This window comes from Monodelphis domestica, chromosome 1 (assembly GCF_027887165.1).
Source record: "Monodelphis domestica isolate mMonDom1 chromosome 1, mMonDom1.pri, whole genome shotgun sequence".
NCBI classification, from domain to species: Eukaryota; Metazoa; Chordata; class Mammalia; order Didelphimorphia; family Didelphidae; genus Monodelphis; species Monodelphis domestica.
Genome location: NC_077227.1, coordinates 11,491,161 through 11,512,017, shown reverse-complemented (window position 1 = coordinate 11,512,017; position 20,857 = coordinate 11,491,161). Strand labels below are relative to the sequence as shown.

Here is a 20,857-nt window from a genome sequence, read left to right as displayed (position 1 = left end):
CATCTGTTGCCTTCCCTGTTCACTTCATCTTTGCCTTGCGTCCAGGAGCTGCTGCCTCTCCTAAGTCTTAATTACTTTTTTTTTTAATTGTGTTTTTTAAAAATGTGTATTGGCTCCAAGGCAGAAGAGTGGTAAGGACTAGGCAATGGGGGTCAAGTGACTTGCCCAGGGTCACACAGCTGGGACGTGTCTGAGGCCACATTTGAACCTAGAACCTCCCATCTCTAGGTCTGGCTCTCTACCCACTGAACTACTCAGCTGCCCCCAGTCTTAATTACTTTAAAAGGAGATTTATAGCTTCCTTATGAAAATCCATTTATGATAGATTTTCCCACAATTTATGAAAAATGTTTCCGTTTTTAAGGGTTGCTTTTAAAGGTTGTTAATTGCAAATTTTGATGGATACCCTTGATTTTGGATAATTAACATTTTACTATGACTGATAAATTTTGTTATTTTTTCTTTGACAAAGTGATAGTATAATATGGAAAGTTATTATTGGTGAGTTGGCATAATTTAGTTTTTTCTTATTTTGTTATTTCCTAATTAGTTGCAAAATTTTTAACATTCATTTAAAAATATTTTGAATTCTAGATTCTCCCTCAGCAATTTCTTCCCCTTCCTGGAGAAGGCAGGCAATTTGTTATCAGTTTTACATGTGAAATAATGCAAGACATTTTTATATAAGCCATGTTACCCCCTCCCCCCCACCCCCCAAAGGACCTACAAACCTCAAAGAAAAATAAAGTAAAAGAAGTACATTTAGATTCTCTTGGATACCATTTTTCATCATAGATCCTTTGAAACTGGAGTAGACATGATTTCTTAATTTTAATTTTAATATAAGAATAATTTGGAAATAGGAATACCCTATTATAGTAGAAGTTATCTTCTTAAGTTTACTTACGATAATAGACATTTATCTTGTTATAAAAATGAATTCTATAGAAGTGGGAACATAACTAGCAAATTGGAAGATGACTGTTTGGCTTACAAAAATATCCATGATAAGTTTTTATTATAACATTTTCTCTAGTGCATTCCATTTGTAGAATTTCAAAAAACAGGTTTTCAAAAAATTTCTATCATAGGATTTAGAGCTGGGAAATAATTTAGAGATTACCTGGTCTAAATTATCTAACTTACAGATGAAGAATCTGAGAACCAGGGTGAACCCAGGACTTGTCCACGTTTGTACAGGAATCTATTGACTAGTTCAACATAGGTTCTTTGAGCCTAAATCCATGACATTGTTTTCACTGTACCATATTGATCAGAGCACTTTTCTTTTTGAGTCTGTGCAGTCAGGAATTATTCGTATGCACATTATCTAAAAATCAAGCATTTGTTTATAGCAAAATCTTAATTTGGGCTTAAATCAGTGTTTTTGAGCAATCGGATTCATTTTGATTGCAGTTTATCTTTTTGTATGTGATACAGTGGTTCTTTGAAGCTCTGATCTCATTGATAGGAGCAGAACCTGATTGTTCTTTGCCCTTTCATCTGGTGGGACTCTGTCTCTCAGCAGATTCTCCATGTGGGTCCTTCCTTATATCTCTTGGCATTGCATGGATCTACCCAGGAAATTGTGGGCTGCTACCTGGTTATTCTTTACTCTTGCTCCTGCTCCCTGGAGGCCTGTTTTCCCCAGCCTTTATCTTTTTAGGAAGATCCTTAAATGTTTTCTGAGTAGTTTAGCCTACTCATGCCCACTGGTTGCACCATTGCCCTTTAAGTGGTTCACAATTTGAATTCATTGGAGACTGTTCTTTTACTTAAAGACACAAAGCCACCTTAAGAATGTGAATATTTAGTTTTTAATTTAAAAAATGATGATTATAAGCAATATGTGCAATTCAGATGTTTATTAAGGATCTAAATGTCACAAGGCCTTTTGTTAGGAATGACGACCCTTGTCCTCAAGGGGTTAAAATGTAAGGGGGTCCTGGGGCTATATACAAAATTGTGATGTGAAGTAGAATTGGGGCTATGGAAAGATCTAAAGGGGGAGGGGGTTACTTAACAGTGGAGGATATCCAAGAAAGCTTCATAGGGGAAGTGGCATTTGAGGTGGCCCTGGAAGGAAGAGAAGAATTTTAAAGGGCAGAGGGGAGGAGTATATGAACACTCTCTGTCCTTAGAGGCACAGTGAGGGACAAGATCCTCCAAAAAAGGCTCGACAGAGAAATTGGGGCTAGCTTTTGGTAGATGAGGAGTTTGCCAGACTATAGAATTTATTCTCAGTTTTTAAACTATGTTCCAAAATTTTAGAATTTAGAATATATTTTCATAAAGGAATAATATTTTCAAACTTAATTAGGAGTTTAGCTAGGGGCCAGCCCATGGGAGGTCATGATGCTAGATGAACTATGATACTTTGGGTCTGTTATCAGCAATATTGTAGTACTGTAAAATTCAACTCCTTCTGAGTTTATCCGGCTATCAGGGACCAGCCAGCCTGGGAACTTAAACCCCTTGAGGATGGTTTCTTTGGGGAAATGAGTCTAGTGGTGGATGAAAGCAATCAGCAGACATGGCTATGTATGCTTCATTCATAATCTTCCCTTTCCCCTCCCTCCCTGACAACCCAAGAAGGTGGGACATAATAGGGTTTGTTCTCTGGGTTTAATTCAGGCCATACATTTGGGTTTAGGACATTTATGAGAAGCACCTTCATAGACATGAAAGCAAACGTGTAAATTATTGCCTTCAGTTTCTCTAGTGTCCAGATCTAAATTCACAAGTAATTGCTATACTAATTTGACAAAACTTTCTTTATCTTGTCAAGTAGGTTTGACAAAAAGTCACCAATCATGATTGCCTTTTGTTAACCTACTTTAAATTTGTCTCTTCAATTTGATGAAAAGTTGGATTGTTCAGGATATTCTATAATGCAAACTTAGCACTTATTCAGTGAATGCAAATAAATTATATTAGAGACCCAGTTCTTGGTTCTTCAGCCATTTTTACATTTTTCAGGTAGTTGATTGTATTGATTCTTCTATCAGTTTAGGTTCTAAAGAATTATAATAATGATCGTTGGAGCTTCTTGAGATAGTGAAAATGGATGGGAACAGTGGAAGGGGTTGCTCTTCATGCACCAAAGACCAGAGTAGAATGGGTGCTGATTAGTTAGTCATGGTTTTTGAATGCCACTAGATTTTTAAAGAACAATTTCTCTTTTGGGGGTTGTTCCTTAAATCCTTTTGGGGAGAACTTCTGAAGTGTATTTGCATTTTGGTAGGTTTTTCTTTGGGGGAATACAAATACCTGTCTCCTGGTAAGGAAAGTTCAAATTGAGTATTGAACTTCATGAACAGTAATGAATCCTCAAAGTGAGAAATAAAGGGCCTGTTGGGAATGGCTTAAAGGAGCAAGTTTAACTGACATAGGATAAGATTAAAGAAGGCAGGAACTCAAGGGACCAACTAGGCAGACTCCTTCAAGAGAATTCTGAAATGAACTCCTGTGAAGACGTGGCCAACACTGGTCCAGCCCTTCCATGCCTCCCCTCTCCCCATTCCTGCCCATCATCTGCTCTGCAGACATAGCACAGGTCACCCTTCTCCTGAGTAAACTCCAGGGTCTCCCTGTTACCTCCAGAATCAGATTTAAACTCCTCTGTTGGGAATTTAAAGTCTTTCCCAGCCAGTTAATCAGGGTCTTAACTCTTCCTCTGTCTTTAATAACTTGAAATTGTACTGAGCCTTTTGAGACCTTGAGCTTTCCTCCTGTCCACAAACCCTTTGATCCAGCTAGAAGGGTCTTTTTCCTGTTCTGTGAACAAGACATTCCACCTCTCTACGCCCTCTCTTTTCTCTGGTTGACCCAGGCCTGGAATGTTCCTCTTTGATTCCACCCCTGCTTCCTTTAAGCCTCTGGACAAATCCTTCCTCTCTGTCAGCTTTCATTTACTTTATACTTGTGTTCATATAGACCCATGTATATCCTCTGTGTGCCTGTTGTCCTCCCGCATCAGATTTTGGGTTCTTGGCCTTTCTTTGAAAATTTGGCACTTGGCCCATTTCCTGGCAAATGGCAAATGCTTGTTCCCTGACTGATGCCTGTGGACTCCAGAGGCTGTGCTCACTGTCTCTCCACTGGGCCTGCTTGCTGCCTCTTAGTTATTAGTGGATTGCACTTTCCAGGAAATGCTTAGTATTATTCACAAAGTGTAAACTCTGAGCTCCTGGACCACCTCGATTTTGTATTTCTGCCTCAAGTGCTTAGCAGAGTGGCCGGCACCTTGGGAGGTCCCTTCATCGTTGGACTCCAACCTGCTTTTCCGCAGCATTTCCCTGTGGATGGTTCTGCCCTCTTCTAGTATGGGCTGACTCAGAACAAGTCTTGAGTCTTCCTCCTGTGCTTCAAGCAGTGTCAGTGGCCTCTTAGAGTCTTCTTTTCCAGGCTGAATATCTCGAGATCCCTTAAACACCCCTGAGCAGCCAGGGCTCCGGTCCTCTCCTTATCACTCCTGCATGGATCCCGGCTAATGCATCCTTCCCGAAGTGTCATGCCCAGAGCTCGAGCTCTCACTTGTGGTGCAAGCAGCCCGGGGTGTGGGAGCAGAGGGCCGCCTGCCAGTGCCGCGTTCTGGACACATTTCTCCAGGGCAGTCCGAGTGCCCTGTTGTAGCCACCTTTGGCTCACTGATGCGTTTTTCCAGGGGCCTGTGGCTGCTGCCGGCCCTCTGTCATCCTGTGCTCTCGTAGTTTATAGTACTGTGATGGGAGGTGAGTAATGGTACTCCTTGCAGATATTAGTGTGCTGCCTTGTGATTCGCAAAGTACTTGATGTGGTGCGCCCCTCCCCCTCTCCTGATGGAGCCGAAGGGCTGGGAGGTCCGTTGGAATGAGAAGGTGTGTAAAAACAATCACAACTACTTATTAGGCCATCAGTGGCTCTCTGTAATTAAAGATAGGATGGGTTGTCGCTGGGGGTTTTTGCACCGTAAAAAAGTTTCTTAATTAATCATTTGGCCATGATTCAATTTGTTTATACTTTTGGCTCCAATAGATTTAAACTGTGTGTGGAGCTTGCATATGCAGCTATTAATTGAATATACATTTCGAGAATTTGTTGTAAAGCTCCGAACAGATACTCTTAGGGTGCTGATTTTGCTTTTTCCTATTTTGGAAAATTTCCTGTTCTCATAACTGACATTGCCAAACTTGCTATACATTGTTTAGTAGCCTGTCTAGTGACGGGTTAAACACACGTGCCTCTTTGCTTTTCCTTAACTTTGGCTGCTCAGATATTTATCCAAACATCATTGCTATGGGGTTTCCTGCAGAAAGACTTGAAGGCGTGTACAGGAACAACATTGATGATGTCGTCAGGTAAGAACCTCTTGAATCCTTGTGTTTTATGCCAATTGTGGGGTGTGTCTTGCATTGATGTTCTGAATTTTGAAAGTAGTTTTACAACTTAAAGCAAACTAGTTTCTATATGTGTTTTGTTTTCCATGTGTGGTCATTGAGGACTTTTGTTTTGTGAATTAATGCCATTCCACCTTTCCCAATTAAATTTGAAAACAGCTCCCTTTCTGTGGACATTTTGTTTCCAGAGCCAACCAGTATCCCCAGATGCTTAACCTTCCTTTATAAAAGGGAAAAGTGAATTCAGGCCACTGTGTGGCTTCAAATGCAGATATTCCTAGGAGAGACACTATCCTAACACAAGGCAGCCCCGCTGGGGTATGTTCCGTTTTCAATAAACATGGGCCAGGCTGGAAGAACTTGAAACCCAAACGGAGCTTATAGTTGATGGATTGACTAGGGCGACGGACGACAGGCTGGGACCCCAACTTCAGGGAAGTCACTTTGGCAGCAGACTGCAGGGTGGAGACACCAAAGAGAAGACTAGGCAGGAGTCTAGGTGGAGGAGCTGAGAACCTGAACTCCAGGGAGGAGAAACAAGACCTGGCAACGTGTTAGCTAGATGGAGACTGTGAGGGGCAATACCAAGTGTCAGGAGGGGTGGGCTGGGACCTTGAAGGTTGAGGGAATGGCCCAAGAGCAAGGATTATTTTTGGCTCAGAGCAATGGCTCTGGAGATAATCGGATCTGCTTTTAGTTTCAGGAGCTCAGAATAAGCAGGTGAACACATTCAGGAGTAAATGCTTGTCTAGTCAACGGATATGTTGCTGCATTTTAGATTTTGAATACTTAGTTGTTAATAAATAGCCATTGTAACTTGGTGCCTTGGTGCCTTGATACTGTTACAAAAATATACAATAAAACATGGAGGGCATCATGTGGTTATACAATGACATTTGCTACATCATCATGGTGTGTAGACGTGAGAATTTTTAAGGTCTCTGGGCCTGAGCTGCCGCTTCTTAGGCCTTTCAAGTATGAAGTCTGTGGGTGCAAGTTCGGGGGATGGGGATGAGGCAGGTAGAGGGAGAAATCAGGTGGAGGCTGGGCCAGAGAGGAAGAGGAGAGCGGTCCACAGAGTCCCCGCTGCTCCAGCCCTACCAGCTACGAGGCCACAGGCCCTTTTCCACACACTCCACTTCCTTCCTGGACAGCATAGCTTGCAGAAACTGGCATTTTCTTCAGCCAGTGTTGGGGTTCCCAATTCCCTTCCATCTTTTCTTCTATTCCCTGTTTTCCTTCCTAGCTCTTTCCCCTGCTGTGTCCCATTTCTGTTCTCCATCTCCCTCTACAAGAAAAACGCCTCAACACCACTCCTCACAATTACTTCCTATTCTGTAGTCAGAAGTTTGAATTTCAGTGCTGCCACCTTAGGTGAACTGCTTTAATTCGGAGGGCCTCCGTTTCCCTATTTGTAGCATGAGGCTGTTGAGCTGGGTGACCACTTGTGGTCCTTCTATGCCTAAAAACCAGAAAGTCAGGTTGCATTCAGATGCTCTCTTTATCTTCTTGGCAAAGACCACCCGGGAAGGAGGAATTGGAAGGTCCGAAGGTAACTGGCATTCTCTGCTCCCTTTCCAGGCCATTGCCCCGCTATCTCTTTAAAAGAGCATTTTTATGAACAGCTTTCATTCTCTGATCCCCTACACCCCCTCCCCCCCATCTCTTCCCTTAAAACAAAGAACCTTTCAAAGGGAAGAAAAGAAAAATGAGCAGAACTGATTGGTACGTGGAAATCTGATGTCCTGAAGTGCTGCTCCAGTGTCAGAGGTGAGGCAGGCGGCTGCTGCCCGCGCCCACTTGGGCCCAAACGCGCTCATTATCATTTAGCACTTTTTGCTTCGATTATTTTGTGGTTCTTCTGTTTTCCTTCTTGCCCACGTACAGTTTTCTTGGCTCTGCTGCTGAGGTAGCTTATTGGCACAGTGGGTAGAAGAACGCTGGATCTGGAGCCAGAAAGACGTGAATTACAATCTAGCCTCGGGCACTCACTGCCTAGGTGACCTTGGGCAAGTCCCTCTAACTCCCTCCCTCCCCCCTCCGGCTGCCCATCTATAAAATGAGAATAACTGCTTTGAAGGATTGTTGTGGGGCTCATAAGATGACATTCCTACCCCCTCCCTCCCTGCTCCCCTGTTTACTTCACTCAAAGTTAATTTGTGTCTTTTTCTGATTCCCTGTTTTCATCATGTCTGTTTCCTGTTGTTTTTTTGTTTTAAACCCCCACCTTCCATCTTGGAGTCAATACTGTGTATTGGTTCCAAGGCATAAGAGAGGTCAGGGCTAGGCAGTGGGGGTCAAGTGACTTGCCCAGGGTCACCCAGCTGGGACGTGTCTGAGGCCAGGTTGGAACCCAGGACCTCCCATCTCTAGGCCTGGCTCTCCATTCACTGAACTACCCAGCTGCCTTCAATGTTGGTCATTTCTTAATAGAACAGTAATATTCCATCCTATTTGTGTCCTATTACGTGTGTGAGGGAGTGAGGGGAACGCTCCAGGCAATTTTGGTTTGCACTATTATTATAATTAGTGTCTTGGAGTGCTCTTTGATACTGGTCGCCCATCTCTGATTGAGTTTGCAATTCTCCCATGGGAGACTGTCTTCTCGGACCCTGGTTTTTTCTGATTCTTTCTTAAGCATTTATATAATGCTGTTATGTGCCAGACACCGGGCTAGGAGGCAGCTGGTGGCTGGGCCTGGAGTCGGGCTGACCTGAGTTCAGCTTCAGGCCCTGATACTAGGTGGCCATGAGTTTCTGCAACTTTAAAATGGGAATAACAACATCCATCTGATAGGGTAGTTGTGAGGCTCAAGCGTTTAGTCCAGTGCCTGGTGCAGAGTAGGGGCTAGATAAATGCTTCCTCCTCCCCTTCCCCTCTGACTTTTCTTTTGTCCCCAGTGTGGGAGGTCTGGCCTGTGGTTCTCAGCTCTTCTTTGTATTCTCTCCATCTGAAGTCTCAAGCACTGTCAAGACTTGGCACATCACTTCCCAAACCTGCGGCTGCTTTTGTAGAACTCTCCAGTCTAGACTCTCCTCTCCCGAGGTCCAGGCCCACCTTTTCGCCGCCTTCCTCTTCCTAAATGGCCTGTTAGCAGCTCGGACTGGAAGTACCACAAGTGGAGCTCCTTTTGGGTAACGCCACTCAAAGCGTAGCTGGCATTTTTGGCTCTTCCTTCTCCCTTTACCCTGAAGGCTGCCTCTTGTCCCCAGGATGCACGAGCTTCCTAGCCAGCCTCATGTGTGCTCTCGTCCACACACGTGCTGTTGGCATGTTCAAGGCCCCTCGTTCCCTCCTTTGAACTCTGCTCAGAGCCTGACTTGTTTCCCTGCTTCCATCCATCCTTTGCCAGCTACCTGGCCAGATCATCTTCCCTGAAGTACAGGCTGGACACGCCACGCTATTCCTTTACTCCTTTTCAGTGACCAGAAGTGTGGCTTGTCTTTTTTATATTGGCAGTGGGTGCCCCACGCAGTGCCCTGGGCCCTGTGGTGCTCAAGACAGGTAAAAGCAGCGTCCGCACCAGTGGGGGTTTTGCTGCTTCAGGGCTATAGGAAATACTCTCTGCTGCTTTTTAGTTAGGTTCCTTTGGAAACTGGCTGGCCCCAAAGCCTTGCTTTTAATGCTCACTCTGTAGACGGTCATTTTTGAATGTACATATATAGTTTAGTGATGTTTTTCTCTGCCGGGTCCTTACCTGTGACTTACTGTGTCCCGCAGTTTCCAGCTTGCCGAGTTAGCTCCTAAACATGTGATCAAGCATTGTAAGAGGGGGCAGCTGGGAGGCTCAGTGGAGTGAGAGCCAGGTTTAGAGATGGGAGGTCCTGGGTTCATACATATGGATTCTAAGGCAGAAGGTAAGGGGTTAATAAAAAAAGAAGAAAGAATTGTAAGAGAAGAAAAATTTTAAAATAATATTTAAGATAATGAATATATTTTAAATGAATATTTTAGAAATAATATAATACCTTCCTTTTGGGGGTTCTTCATTAAGAAGGTTATACTTACCTCTCAAGTAGATGATTTATGCTGACTACCAGCTAGATAATGATGAGATTTTTAGAGCAAGAGGAGGGGAGAGGTGTGCAACCCCCTCCCTCCTCCCCATCTCCTTTATTTTCCCTCTGATGTGCCACTTAACCGCTTCTATCTTCTTATTTGCTGTTTTTGAAATGCAGAAAAGTTTGGCATTGATTGAATCACATATTTATGAACCACAGCTGTGGGTCAATGGAAAAGGAAAGAGTCTACCAACTCAGAAAGATCTGAGTTCAAGTCCCATTTGGAAGACATACCTAAGAGCCAGGGCACCAGTGGCTTCCCTGCCTGGCCCTCAGGTGGCCTTCAGGGATCTTGGATTGCATTGTTGGTGACTGATGCACCTGAAGAAAAACCAAGTCTGGACAAAGTAAAGCACAGGCTATAGAACCTTAAGCTGATTCTTGGCGATGCTCTCTCACTAAGTTGGCCCAGGAGATGTGGAGCCAGTTGCTCTCAGGATCCATTTTCTTGTATGTGAAAATGAGTTTGTGCACTTCGAGCCTGGAGTCTGGGATCCTCTGATTTTGTACACTTGGAGAGTGGTCTGTAAATAGAATCATTGGAAATTCATTAAGAACGAGCCTTATTTAAAACAAAATTTAAGAATAGTAGCTGACGAATGGCTGTAGAAAGTCCGCCCATTATGGGAGTATGGCCAAGTGTAGTTTCTTGATCCTTCAGTATTGTGGGATGTGTTTTATAGCTGGTGTGATCCCCATTTTATGAGGAAGATACTGAGGCTCAGAGTGGTAACCAACCTCCTAAATTTGGGAGATGGAATTAGGGCTCTTATAATTTCCTTATACATTGATGGACTTTGATTAATATGATAGATCATCCCTTAGGACAGTGAAGAGGCTTTTTATAGAGTCCATCAACCCTACATAGTTTTGTGTTATAAATTCATGTTTTCCATTCTGGACTTGTTTTAAAGCTCAGGATTCATACATGGATCCACCTTGCAAGTTGTCCATGTTTCCTCAGTTCTTGTAATCTTCCCTCAACAATCTGGAGGCCAGCTTTCCCATTTCCCTTTGGAAAGCTCTGTTTGCTTGCCTTTTCCGCCTCTCCATTGTCTAAGTCTGCTAAGGCAGTTGGCCAACTGTGGGCATGAAATCCTGGTGAGAGGAGAAGAGGAAGAGGTTGAGGCGGCAGCCCTGGTGGTGAATGTTTCTCTAGATAGTCTCTTCTGTTCTCTCTGGAACTGATTATAACCTTTTTTTTTTGTGCAGAATTATTTTTTGTTGAACTAATTGTTTGCTTCCTCAGTAATCTCATTGTTGCCCATTGGTGCTAGATAAGGTATCAGATAGGACAAATATCAAAAGGCAGCAAAAGAAAATGTCTAAATTTACTTCCAACATGCATTTCTTGGGCAGCTGATAAGTGCCAGGGTGCTGTGGAACACACAAAAGAGGTATTGTTCCTGGTCAGAGAATCAGAGAAGTAAGCAAATGGCCATTGCCTTTAAGTCTAATGCTGGTAGGTGTCTTAGGCATCATGTAGTCCTGCTTTTCCAAGTCCAGTGAAGACAAGAAGCATTCATGAAGTACCTCCTGTGTGCTCAGCGCTGAGCTAATAAACAGATTGGGGAATTGAGGCCCAGGAGTGGGAGGGACTTTCTGAAGGCCATGTGCACGTTTCCGGGTGGAACAGAACAAGCACCCCAGGTCTCCTGATTCCCAGGGTCATCTACTTTCCATTCTACAGCATGTTCCCTATTAATGCTTCATCTGATCTGCACTATGTTGGTTGGGAAAGAGGAAGAGCAAGACATAAATGCAGTCACATTTAAAGGAATTGTGCCGGTTGTCAGTGCCCAATTAAGTATACAGGCAAACAGCTTAATCTCTAGGCTATTCTACAACGGGGCAAACATGATTTGGAAAGGGCTTGATGAACAAGATGGAACTTGAGCTGCCTTGGTGGGGGATGAGTATGGCTAAACATAGGATGGAGAAAGACAGCTTAGACAAGTCCAAGGCTCTGAATTTAAATAAAACGAGTCTCATTTGAGTCATATTGACCTGACAGGAGCAAGATTTGAATTTGAAGAAGTAAGAAGGTCAAGGGCAGATTTGCAGCCAGATTGGGAAACTGGCTGCTTGGAATGTCCCAAGCTTCAACTTTAAGTGGAGTTATTGAAAAGTTTCAAAGGAGATTAAGCTGAATGTAGTGTTTGAGGATTCTATGATTTTTTAAAAAAGACTCAGGATAACATGTAAAGAATTCATCATGCTTGAAGAAGAAAACACATGGGCTGTCCACCAAGTAATGGAAATAGTTTTGTCTGAAGAACAATTTTCAATGATTGTTTATTAGAAAGAAATCTTCTCTTTATTCAAGGCCCAGAGGACCAAAAGCAATTTTAAGTTTGGGCTTACATGCTGTAGATATAATTTTAATTCTTTCTGGGCTCCCAGCTTTGGAACACATCACCATTAAGCAAGACTACCTTGACCTTGTGATGGTGTGAAGATCTGGAGTTTGAGGCTCCAGCAAGGGGGGGCCCCTCACCCTAACCTTTCTAATAAGCAGGATTGTAGAATACACTTTCATAAGGCAGGCCACATGATGTAGTCAAAGTATACTGGAGCTCATTAAGACCTCAACTCTATTATAAGATGTAGATACTGGGGCCTGAGTTTGTGTTCTGTCACCTGAGAGGGTTGAAGTCATTGTAGGTCCTATGTTCTTACCTATCCCAAATTTTCTACAAACTACAAACAATTTTTCAGTGCCCTCAAGACTGTCTATGGGCCATTAAAACCCACCACCACTCCCTTGCTATCCTCTGACGGTGACACTCTCATAAAAGATAAAAAAGGCATCAGCAACAGGTGGAAAGAACACTTCAGTCAGCTTCTCAACCGACCCTCTTCAGTCGACCAAAGCGCCCTTGACCAGATCCCCCAAAACCGCACCATTGAACAACTTGACGTCCCTCCTTCAATAGAGGAAGTCCAAAAAGCCATTAAACAAATGAGTGCAGGCAAGGCACCCGGTAAAGACGGGATCCCAACCGAAGTGTTCAAGGCCTTAAATGGAAAGGCGCTCCAGGCATTCCACATAGTGCTGACCAGCATATGGGAAGAGGAAGACATGCCCCCAGAACTCAGAGATGCCTCCATCGTAGCCCTATACAAGAACAAAGGCTCACGAACAGCCTGTGACAACTACAGAGGCATCTCACTACTCTCCACTGCCAGAAAGATCCTCACCCGTGTTATACTCAACAGACTCTTGTCATCTGTTTCAGAGCAGAACCTGCCTGAATCACAATGTAGCTTCAGACCAGATTGCAGCATCATCAACATGGTCTTCATGGTGAGGCAAATGCAGGAAAAATGCCTTGAGCAGAACCTGAGTCTCTACATTGTCTTCATAGACCTGACAAAGGCATTCGACACAGTGAACAGGGGACGCATTGTGGGTGATCCTCAGCAAGCTCGGTTGTCCGGCAAAATTCGTCAAACTGATCCAGCTCTTTCATGTGGACATGACGGGAAGTCCTATCTGGTGGAGAGACTTCCGATCGCTTCAACATCTCCAATGTTGTGAAACAAGGCTGTGTCCTTGCTCAGGTACTATTCAACCTATACTTCACCCAAGTATTACGACATGCTGTGATGGATCTAGACCTGGGCGTCTACATCAAATACCGACTGGATGGCTCACTATTCGACCTTCGCCTCCTGACTGCAAAAACAAAGACAACAGAGAGACTCATCCTGGAAGCTCTCTTTGCAGATGACTGTGCTCTCATGGCCCACCCAGAATATCATCTCCAAACCATTGTGGACAAGTTCTCCACCACAACAAAACTGTTTGGCCTGACTATCAGCCTCAGCACAACAGGTGCTGTTCCAACCTGCACCAGGGAGGCCAACGAACCAGCCGTGCATTATAATCAACAGCACGCAGCTTTCTAAGGTCAACACTTTCAAGTACCTGGGCAGCACCATCGCCAACGACGGGTCCTCCACGAGATTAATGCCAGGATCCAAAAGGCCAGCCAGGCACTGGGGCGGCTGCGCTGCAAAGCCCTCCAACACAGAGGTGTAAGCACTGCGACGAAGCTCAAAGTGTACCACGCGGTGGTCCTCAGCTCTCTCCTGTACGGTGTGAGACATGGACACTGTACCGGAAGCACATGAAGCAGCTGGAGCAATTCCACCAACGCTCCCTCCAGTCAATCATGAGGATCCAATGGCAGGACCGAATCACCAACCAGGAAGTCCTCGACAGAGCCAACTCCACCAGCATCGAAGTGATGGTCCTCAAAGCCCAGCTACGATGGTCTGGACACGTCATCCGCATGGACCCACAGCAAATACCAAGACAGGTATTCTATGGGGAACTGTCAGCTGGACTCAGGAAACAAGGCTGACCAAAGAGAAGATTCAAGGATCAGCTAAAGTCCAACTTGAAGTGGGCTGGCAGGACACCAAAGCAACTAGAACTCGCTGCCTCTGACAGAAGCAGCTGGCGAGCCCACATTCACCACACTGCCACCTTTGAAGATGAGCGACGTCGACGTCTTGCCGCTGCGCGTGAACGCCGACACCAGGCCACAGCCGCACCTCCCGTAACAACCGGCGTCCCAGGCCCCATGTGCCACACACTGTGTGCCTCAGCCTTTGGACTCCAAAGCCACAGGAGGGTACACCGTGGATGAAACTGCACAAAGACAATGGTCATTCTCGGTCACCGAGAGACTACCACTATCCCAAATTTTCTACATAGAAGAGGTATTTTTAGAATTGTGAAAAGTGAATAGAGTACAGGGCCTGGAGTCTGGAAAATCTATCATCCTGAGTTCAAATCTGACTTCAGATGCTTAACTAGCTGAGTGATCTTGGGCAAGTCACTTAACCCTATTTGCCTCAGTTTCCTCAGTTGTAAATGAGCTGGAGAAGGAAATGGCAAATCACTTTAGTATCTGCCAAGAAATTCCCCAGGGGGTACAATGAAGGGTAGGGCAGGACTGGGAAATGACTGAATAACATGTGAATTGGTTGTCATGAGAAGTAAGCAGAACCAAGAAAACGGTATGCACAGTGGCTACAGCAGTGTAAACAGAAAGGACCCATGTAGCACACCTGAAGCTGAAGGATAACAATTGTGTGGTTGGTGCAGCTGCTGAGGCTGAGATACCACAGAGCATGGATCCATCTTCTGCCGCTGGTACTGCTTTTGGCCTGACTATGAACACCAAGAAACCAGGTTCTCCACCAGCCAGCACTGCACCCTTTATACATGGAACTGTGGGTTACGGTAAATGGAGAAGTGGCAGTAGGTGGAGGCATGCGTTGTTAGAACTATCTCAGGGTTTCAGAAGTCTCTGAAGGAAGGTGTGGGAGAGAAGAGGCAGCAGGCTGCCCGCCAAATTGAAGGTGGAAAGAGCCATTGTGCCAACCTCATTGTCGTAGCTCTGTGAAACCTGGGCAGTCTACCAGCGCCGTGCCAGGAAATTGAATGGCTTCCATTTGAGTTGTCTTGGAAAGATCCTGAAGAGCACCTGGTAAGATAAGGTGCCTGAGGGAACTGCTGAGCTTTTAAACTCGATGGCAGAGAGGGCAGCTCCAATGGGCTGCCGTGTTCAAATGCCAGATGCACATTGGTCTAAAAGACTTATGAAGGACTCACATGAGGCACGTGCTCACAGGGAAGTCAGAAGAAGGGATACCCTCTCCAGATCTCTCTGAAGAACTTTGGGGTCACTGGCAGAGGACTGTGGACTCGCGAGCCCACATCAAAGAAGGTGCTGACTCTATGAACAAGGCAGAATTGCAGTAGCTAGAACGACACAGGAGATGCATAAAATTTAGAGCCATCGCTCTCCCAAATGTTCATGCTGGGCCCTCTCTGTGGTAGAGCCTTCTGAGCTCATAGTGATCTGATCAGCCACAGTCGGATACATTGCAGGTTGACCCCAGCATAGTAATGCATTTTGGTCTTCTTCGGGTATGAAGGACAACAATATCCATAATCAAGAAAGGGTACTGTCATGATGTGTTTTATTTGGAAAAACCTGATCAGCTGTGTGATCCTGGGCAAGTCACTTAACGCCCATTGCCTAGCCCTTACCACTCTTCTGTCTTGGAACTGTAAAAATGGAGATTTTGAACCCTAGACTTCAGTCCCCAGAAGTCCTTGGTATTTCCCAGAATTCCCTATAATCTCACCTGAGTCTCCACATTGGTGAGATCACAATTGGTATTTAACTGGCAGTAATGCCTCCCACTTGCTCTCTTTCTTCCATTGCAATGATGTAGCAAGTATAGTGGTGAACTAAGCGCGGGGAATTTGAATGAGCTAATCAGCCATGGGCATGTGGTTTTTATTTTGTATCTTCTTTATTCCTTGATTTTCTAATGATCCTTAATAAACCTCATAAATATAATATTTTTATTATTAGAAATCATTTAATTTTTATAGTACCAATACCGAGCATTGATTCTAAGATGGAAGTTAAGGGTTTAAAAAACAATCTAACCTTTTTTTTTTTTAACCTACTTGTTAATGAAGGGATAATGTTGTATTTTTTTTATTGGAAGTTGGAATATTTTCTCCAATATATGTAAATATAACATAAAGTAGATAACTTGTTGTAAAATAGGAATAGAGCTTCAGTTTTCATTAGATTAAGTAATCATTGCCCCAACAAGGTACATTTTATTTTTTAGTATAGATTAACATTTTAAATTAGGTGTAACAAGTTCCTTCTTACAAATATAGAAATGGAAATGATTTGTTGATCATCCACGGTATTGGACAGAAATGATTTAGAAGCATAGTATCCCCAAATGGTTTGTTACTTTCAGACTTTGTTCTAGTTGATTCAGATATCTGTGTGCTGTTTTCGTTGGCAAATCTGTCTTTTAATTAAGAAAAAAAATTCAGACATAAGAAGAGTATATTATATGATTAAGGAGCAATGTTGACACGTTTAATTTTTTTTCTTGTTTTACTTGGTAGCTTGCAATCCAACACAAGCCCATTTATAAAACAATGCTTAATTACCTCTTCCTATCCAGGGAAGACAGGAAAGATGGAAAGAGAATTGAGTAGTGGGGATAAGATGATAATGAACATGACTGGGTTGTAAAAGGGGTAGGGAATTTTAATTGGGATGGGGAAATCTTTTCAGTCATTTTGGTAAACTCTAAAAACTTGACCACCCTAAAGTCAGTTGTCTGCCCTGTCCTCTCTTTGGCAAGAGAAAGAGAAGCTGGACCATGTGCCATTTTCTCTTCAGATCAATTTTTTTTATGTGGCTTTTGTCATTTTTCATCAAATCAGAATTTTAAAGAATTTCTCAGTTTGACATAGTAATCTACCCAGGAATAAGGTGAGTTGAATTGAGTGGATTTTTCTTGAAATATACCAGACAAAATGAGTTGTTGAAAACTCCTGTTTTGTTACAGAATCATTAAATATAGGAAAAATAAACAAGTACTGTTCCAGGGCATTAAGATTCTCCTTTAGGAACATATATTTGATCTTACGGACTTTGCACAACTCTCAAAGATCCCTGCCAGATTGGAATTTAGCCTCTGAATCTCAGTCCAAGAATTTTGGAGGAAAATGAAAGAAAGGAAATTGAAATACAGGAACTGTAAATGCCTGCCATAAGAGAGATATTTTTACTATTTTATAGAATCTTGATGAATAATTGAAGGAAAATCATAATCACCAGGGAGGTGGTACTGAGTTCAGATTTGGCCTCAGACACTTAATAGTTCTGTGCCCCTGGGCAGATCACTTAGTCTCCATTTGCCTTGGATTTCCTCACCTGTAAAATGGGGATAATGATATCTATTTCCCAGGGTCGTTGTGAAGATCAAATATAAGATAATAATTGCATAGTAGATGCTGTATAATAAACATTAACTATCAGCAGTTTCATTTTAAAGATTATGGATAGAGTGATTAGATAATTAATTGTTTTCATGCTTTGGGGGAAAGCCCCAGGAATTGATTTAGCATCTTCCTTTTTGTTGAATCCAGAAGTAATAGGGAAGGACTTAAGAAAGTGGGGGTATGCATACGGTAGATGGTAAATACAAGTTGGCATCCCAAAATCTTAGTGCACATTTAGACTTTAATAGCTAAAAAATGTACTGGGAACACTGTGTACACATTTGGGTAGGCCTGTGGACCCACCTTAGCTTTTACTTTCTGTCCTAGGAAGAGGATAGGATTCCATTAGTTAAGGATTATAATTGCTTGAGGTTATCTTGATTTGGTTTTAGGATCAAATTGTAGGTTTTCCTAAGAGAAAAGGCAGTTTCAGAGGATGGCATAAATAGAAAAGCAAAGATTGACTTAATATAAATCTTATCCTTGGAAATATTTGTATTTTTTCCAATTACATGTAAAATTTAAACATTTGTTTTAAAAGATTTTGAATTCCAAATTCTCTCCCTTACTTTTCCCCTCTTTGAGCAGGCAAGCAATTTGATATAGATTATGTGTAGTCATGTCGCATTTTAATATAAATTTTAGGAAAGGATCTCCTAGTTACTGAATATTGAATAGACTTCTGAAAATCAAAGAATACATTTTAGTCCTCTTAAATATTTTAATTAGGTTCTAATTCTTATTGCTTGTCTGAACTTTAGAGAAAGGAGAAGAGAGGGAAACAAGCATCTATTAAGAACCTACTGTGTTCCAGGAACTGTTGTTATGTGCCTCAGATAGCATATCTCAGCCCTGGGAAGTAAGGACTGTTATCTCCATTTTACAGATGAATAAACTGAGACAGAGAGGTGAAATGACTTGCCCAGGGTTAAACAGTTAATCTGTGTCTGAGACAGGACTTGAACTTGATACTTCCTGACTCTAGGCCAGACAGTAGTTCCAGAGTGCTTCAGCTTAGTTAACATTATTGTGAGGAAGGGACTTCACCGGAGGATAGCTGAGCTGCTTTCCCACTTAGTTGGTTCTCCCATGATGCTATGACTCCCTCCTCTTCTTCATCTTTTTTATACTTAAGGTCTTTGTTTTGGTCCTGATTGGGGAGCTGTCCATTGTGCTGAGTCAATTTTCTGTGTTGGCCAGAAAAGGTCTCTCTGCACCCCCTTTCTTTTCCCCTTATTCTGAAGCTAAACAAACAAAAGAAGCATTTTCCTAACTGATGTGTAACAGAAGAAAAAGATGGCACATGAAACTGCAGCAGTCTCTTGTGTATTTATTTTAAATACATAATAAATACAATATTATGTTACCCACTGCCTCTTTTCTACTCATACTCCTTAAAAAGAATTGAGTATCTCAAAAGCAATCCAGTGATTATAAGGCATTTCCAGAGTCTCTGTTCTTGTTCCTCTTTATTTTAGGCAGGCATAATACTAGTTATAGTGTGTAGTGAGTCAAGCAATATGCCTTTAGGAGTGAATGATTTCAGAAGTCTCTGGGCAGTGCTTCATAATTACACGCCATCCCAATTTTACAGAAACCCCAAGTCATAGTCATCATTGCCATTATCACTCTTTGCAGATAGAACATATACTGAGCATATAATTGAGGTAAACAAAATTTTAAAATCCAGTACAATGCACTCACCTGTCTACTTTAACAATGTGTTTCCAGTTATTAGGTTCAAATAAAATTCGTCAGTATTGAGCCTTCACCCTCCATATGGTGGGATTCTACCTATAGAAATTTAGGCAGGAGAAAAAAGGAAACAAATGAAAACTCCTGTTGACCTGTTGAGAGAAATCAGGTTGACCAAAGTAGCAACAACTGCTGAGACAGAAATTTTTTTGTCTGAAATCAGCATCTTCCTGCCAACTTGGGGCAAAAACCAGGCTAGTAGCTGTGTTTGTAGAGAGGGAGCCCTGAGTGCAGAGCTGTGGAGGCAGCTTGGCAACTAATTAGTTACAGGGGTTGAGGAAGAGGAAGGAGTCAAGGATATTTCTGAATTCACAAAGCAGGGTAATTAAGGGTGATGGTACATGCATAAAATAGAAATTGGAAAAACTGGGGAATAAAGTAAGGGGAAAAGATGAAATGGCTTCCATTTAGAGCATGTTGAGTCTGAAATGCCACTAGATCCCCAGGTAGAGTGGTTCCCCAGGCAACTGGAGTTCAGGAGAGAGGTTAAGGCTGACTCTTAAGTAGATTTGGGAAGCTTCTTTGTGGAGAGATCATCTGATCAGTGGGAAACAAAATTACTGTGGGAGAGCACAGGCAGAGAAGAGACTTGGATTTGGGACAGTCCTTTGTGGGCAGGAGATGGCTGATGATCCACTAAAGGAGACCTAAAAAGAAATGGTGAAATGGGAGGCTGACCAAAGGAAGGAAAGAATATTCAGAAGGAGGAATATGGTCAGCAGTGTAAACAACTGTATAGACCAACCTCAATGATGAATGAGAGCGAGCCTTTAGATTTTGCAGGTATGGGTAAGAGACTATTGGCCTTGAGAGACCATTTTCAATTTAGTGGTAGAATCTAAAAGGAGATAGCTTGGCAAGGTATTGAGAGGTGAGGAAATGGTATTTGGTTATGAAAAGGAGAGATTGAGAACCAGGACTTGTAGAGTTGGCAGAAGCCAGTGAGGGTGTGGTTCTTTGTTTTTTAAATGATGAATGAGAGGTGTTGAGGAAACCTAGGCTAGTTTATAGACAATTGAGATAGATTGATTAGATAAACAGATTGAAGATGGAAGAAAGGAAATGATGAAGGGAATAAATAAGCACTCAAGTTATAGACATTGACTAGAGCAAAAGAGGAAAAATTGGGAGCTGCTACTGAGGTGGGCTAATGAGGACCGTAGGTTCCTTTTCTCCTCACTAACAAGGAGCGAGCAGGTTCCCTCCTGGGCAGGAGAATGAGAATTTGAAATAGGCAATATGGTTGAGTGGAAAGAGGAGTGGTACAAAGAGCAACTTAACCACAAGAAGCTCACATATTTTGGTGTCATTTATATTTGAAAAGCACAGTATGTGCAACTCTGATTGCCTTCCTAAATATTGAATGTTTATACTAGATTAATGACAAAGTATTGCATAGAAATCTCCACCATTCATTTCAAGAAAAAGAATAAAACTTTAAAATCAATTCTGATTTTATAGGCACATCTTAAGAAAGATAGCCTGATCAATATTGAAATGATTGATTTCCAAACCAAAATGAAAATCTTTTTTTATATTGCCCCTTCACCCCTGAGAGAATATACTACTTTATTGGCAGATGTATCCTATCTAGTCTTTTGTCTCCTTTATTTATTGTTTTCTTTCATGAGAATATAGGCTCCTTAAGGTGTTGGGACTATCTTTCTTGATTGTTTTTGTGTCCCTAAATAATTCCCAGACAATAATTGGTAATGCTTAATAAATGCTTAGTCTCTCATCTCTGGTTAGTCAGACACAATGAGTAGTTTGTGGACAAGAATTTTATTTGAATCAGGGGCTTGGAATATTAGCCATAT

At 42.5% G+C, this 20,857-nt stretch overlaps 1 protein-coding gene across 1 annotated transcript in view; it reads left to right on the top strand.

Annotated features, from left to right (window-relative positions):
* PTEN (phosphatase and tensin homolog) overlaps window positions 1-20,857 on the top strand; it is an 81,276-nt gene that overhangs the window by 23,116 nt on the left and 37,303 nt on the right. The window contains exon 2 of the mRNA XM_001363246.5: window positions 5,255-5,339. Within this exon, the coding sequence (XP_001363283.1) occupies window positions 5,255-5,339 (85 nt within the window). The remainder of the gene's footprint in view (window positions 1-5,254; window positions 5,340-20,857) is intronic.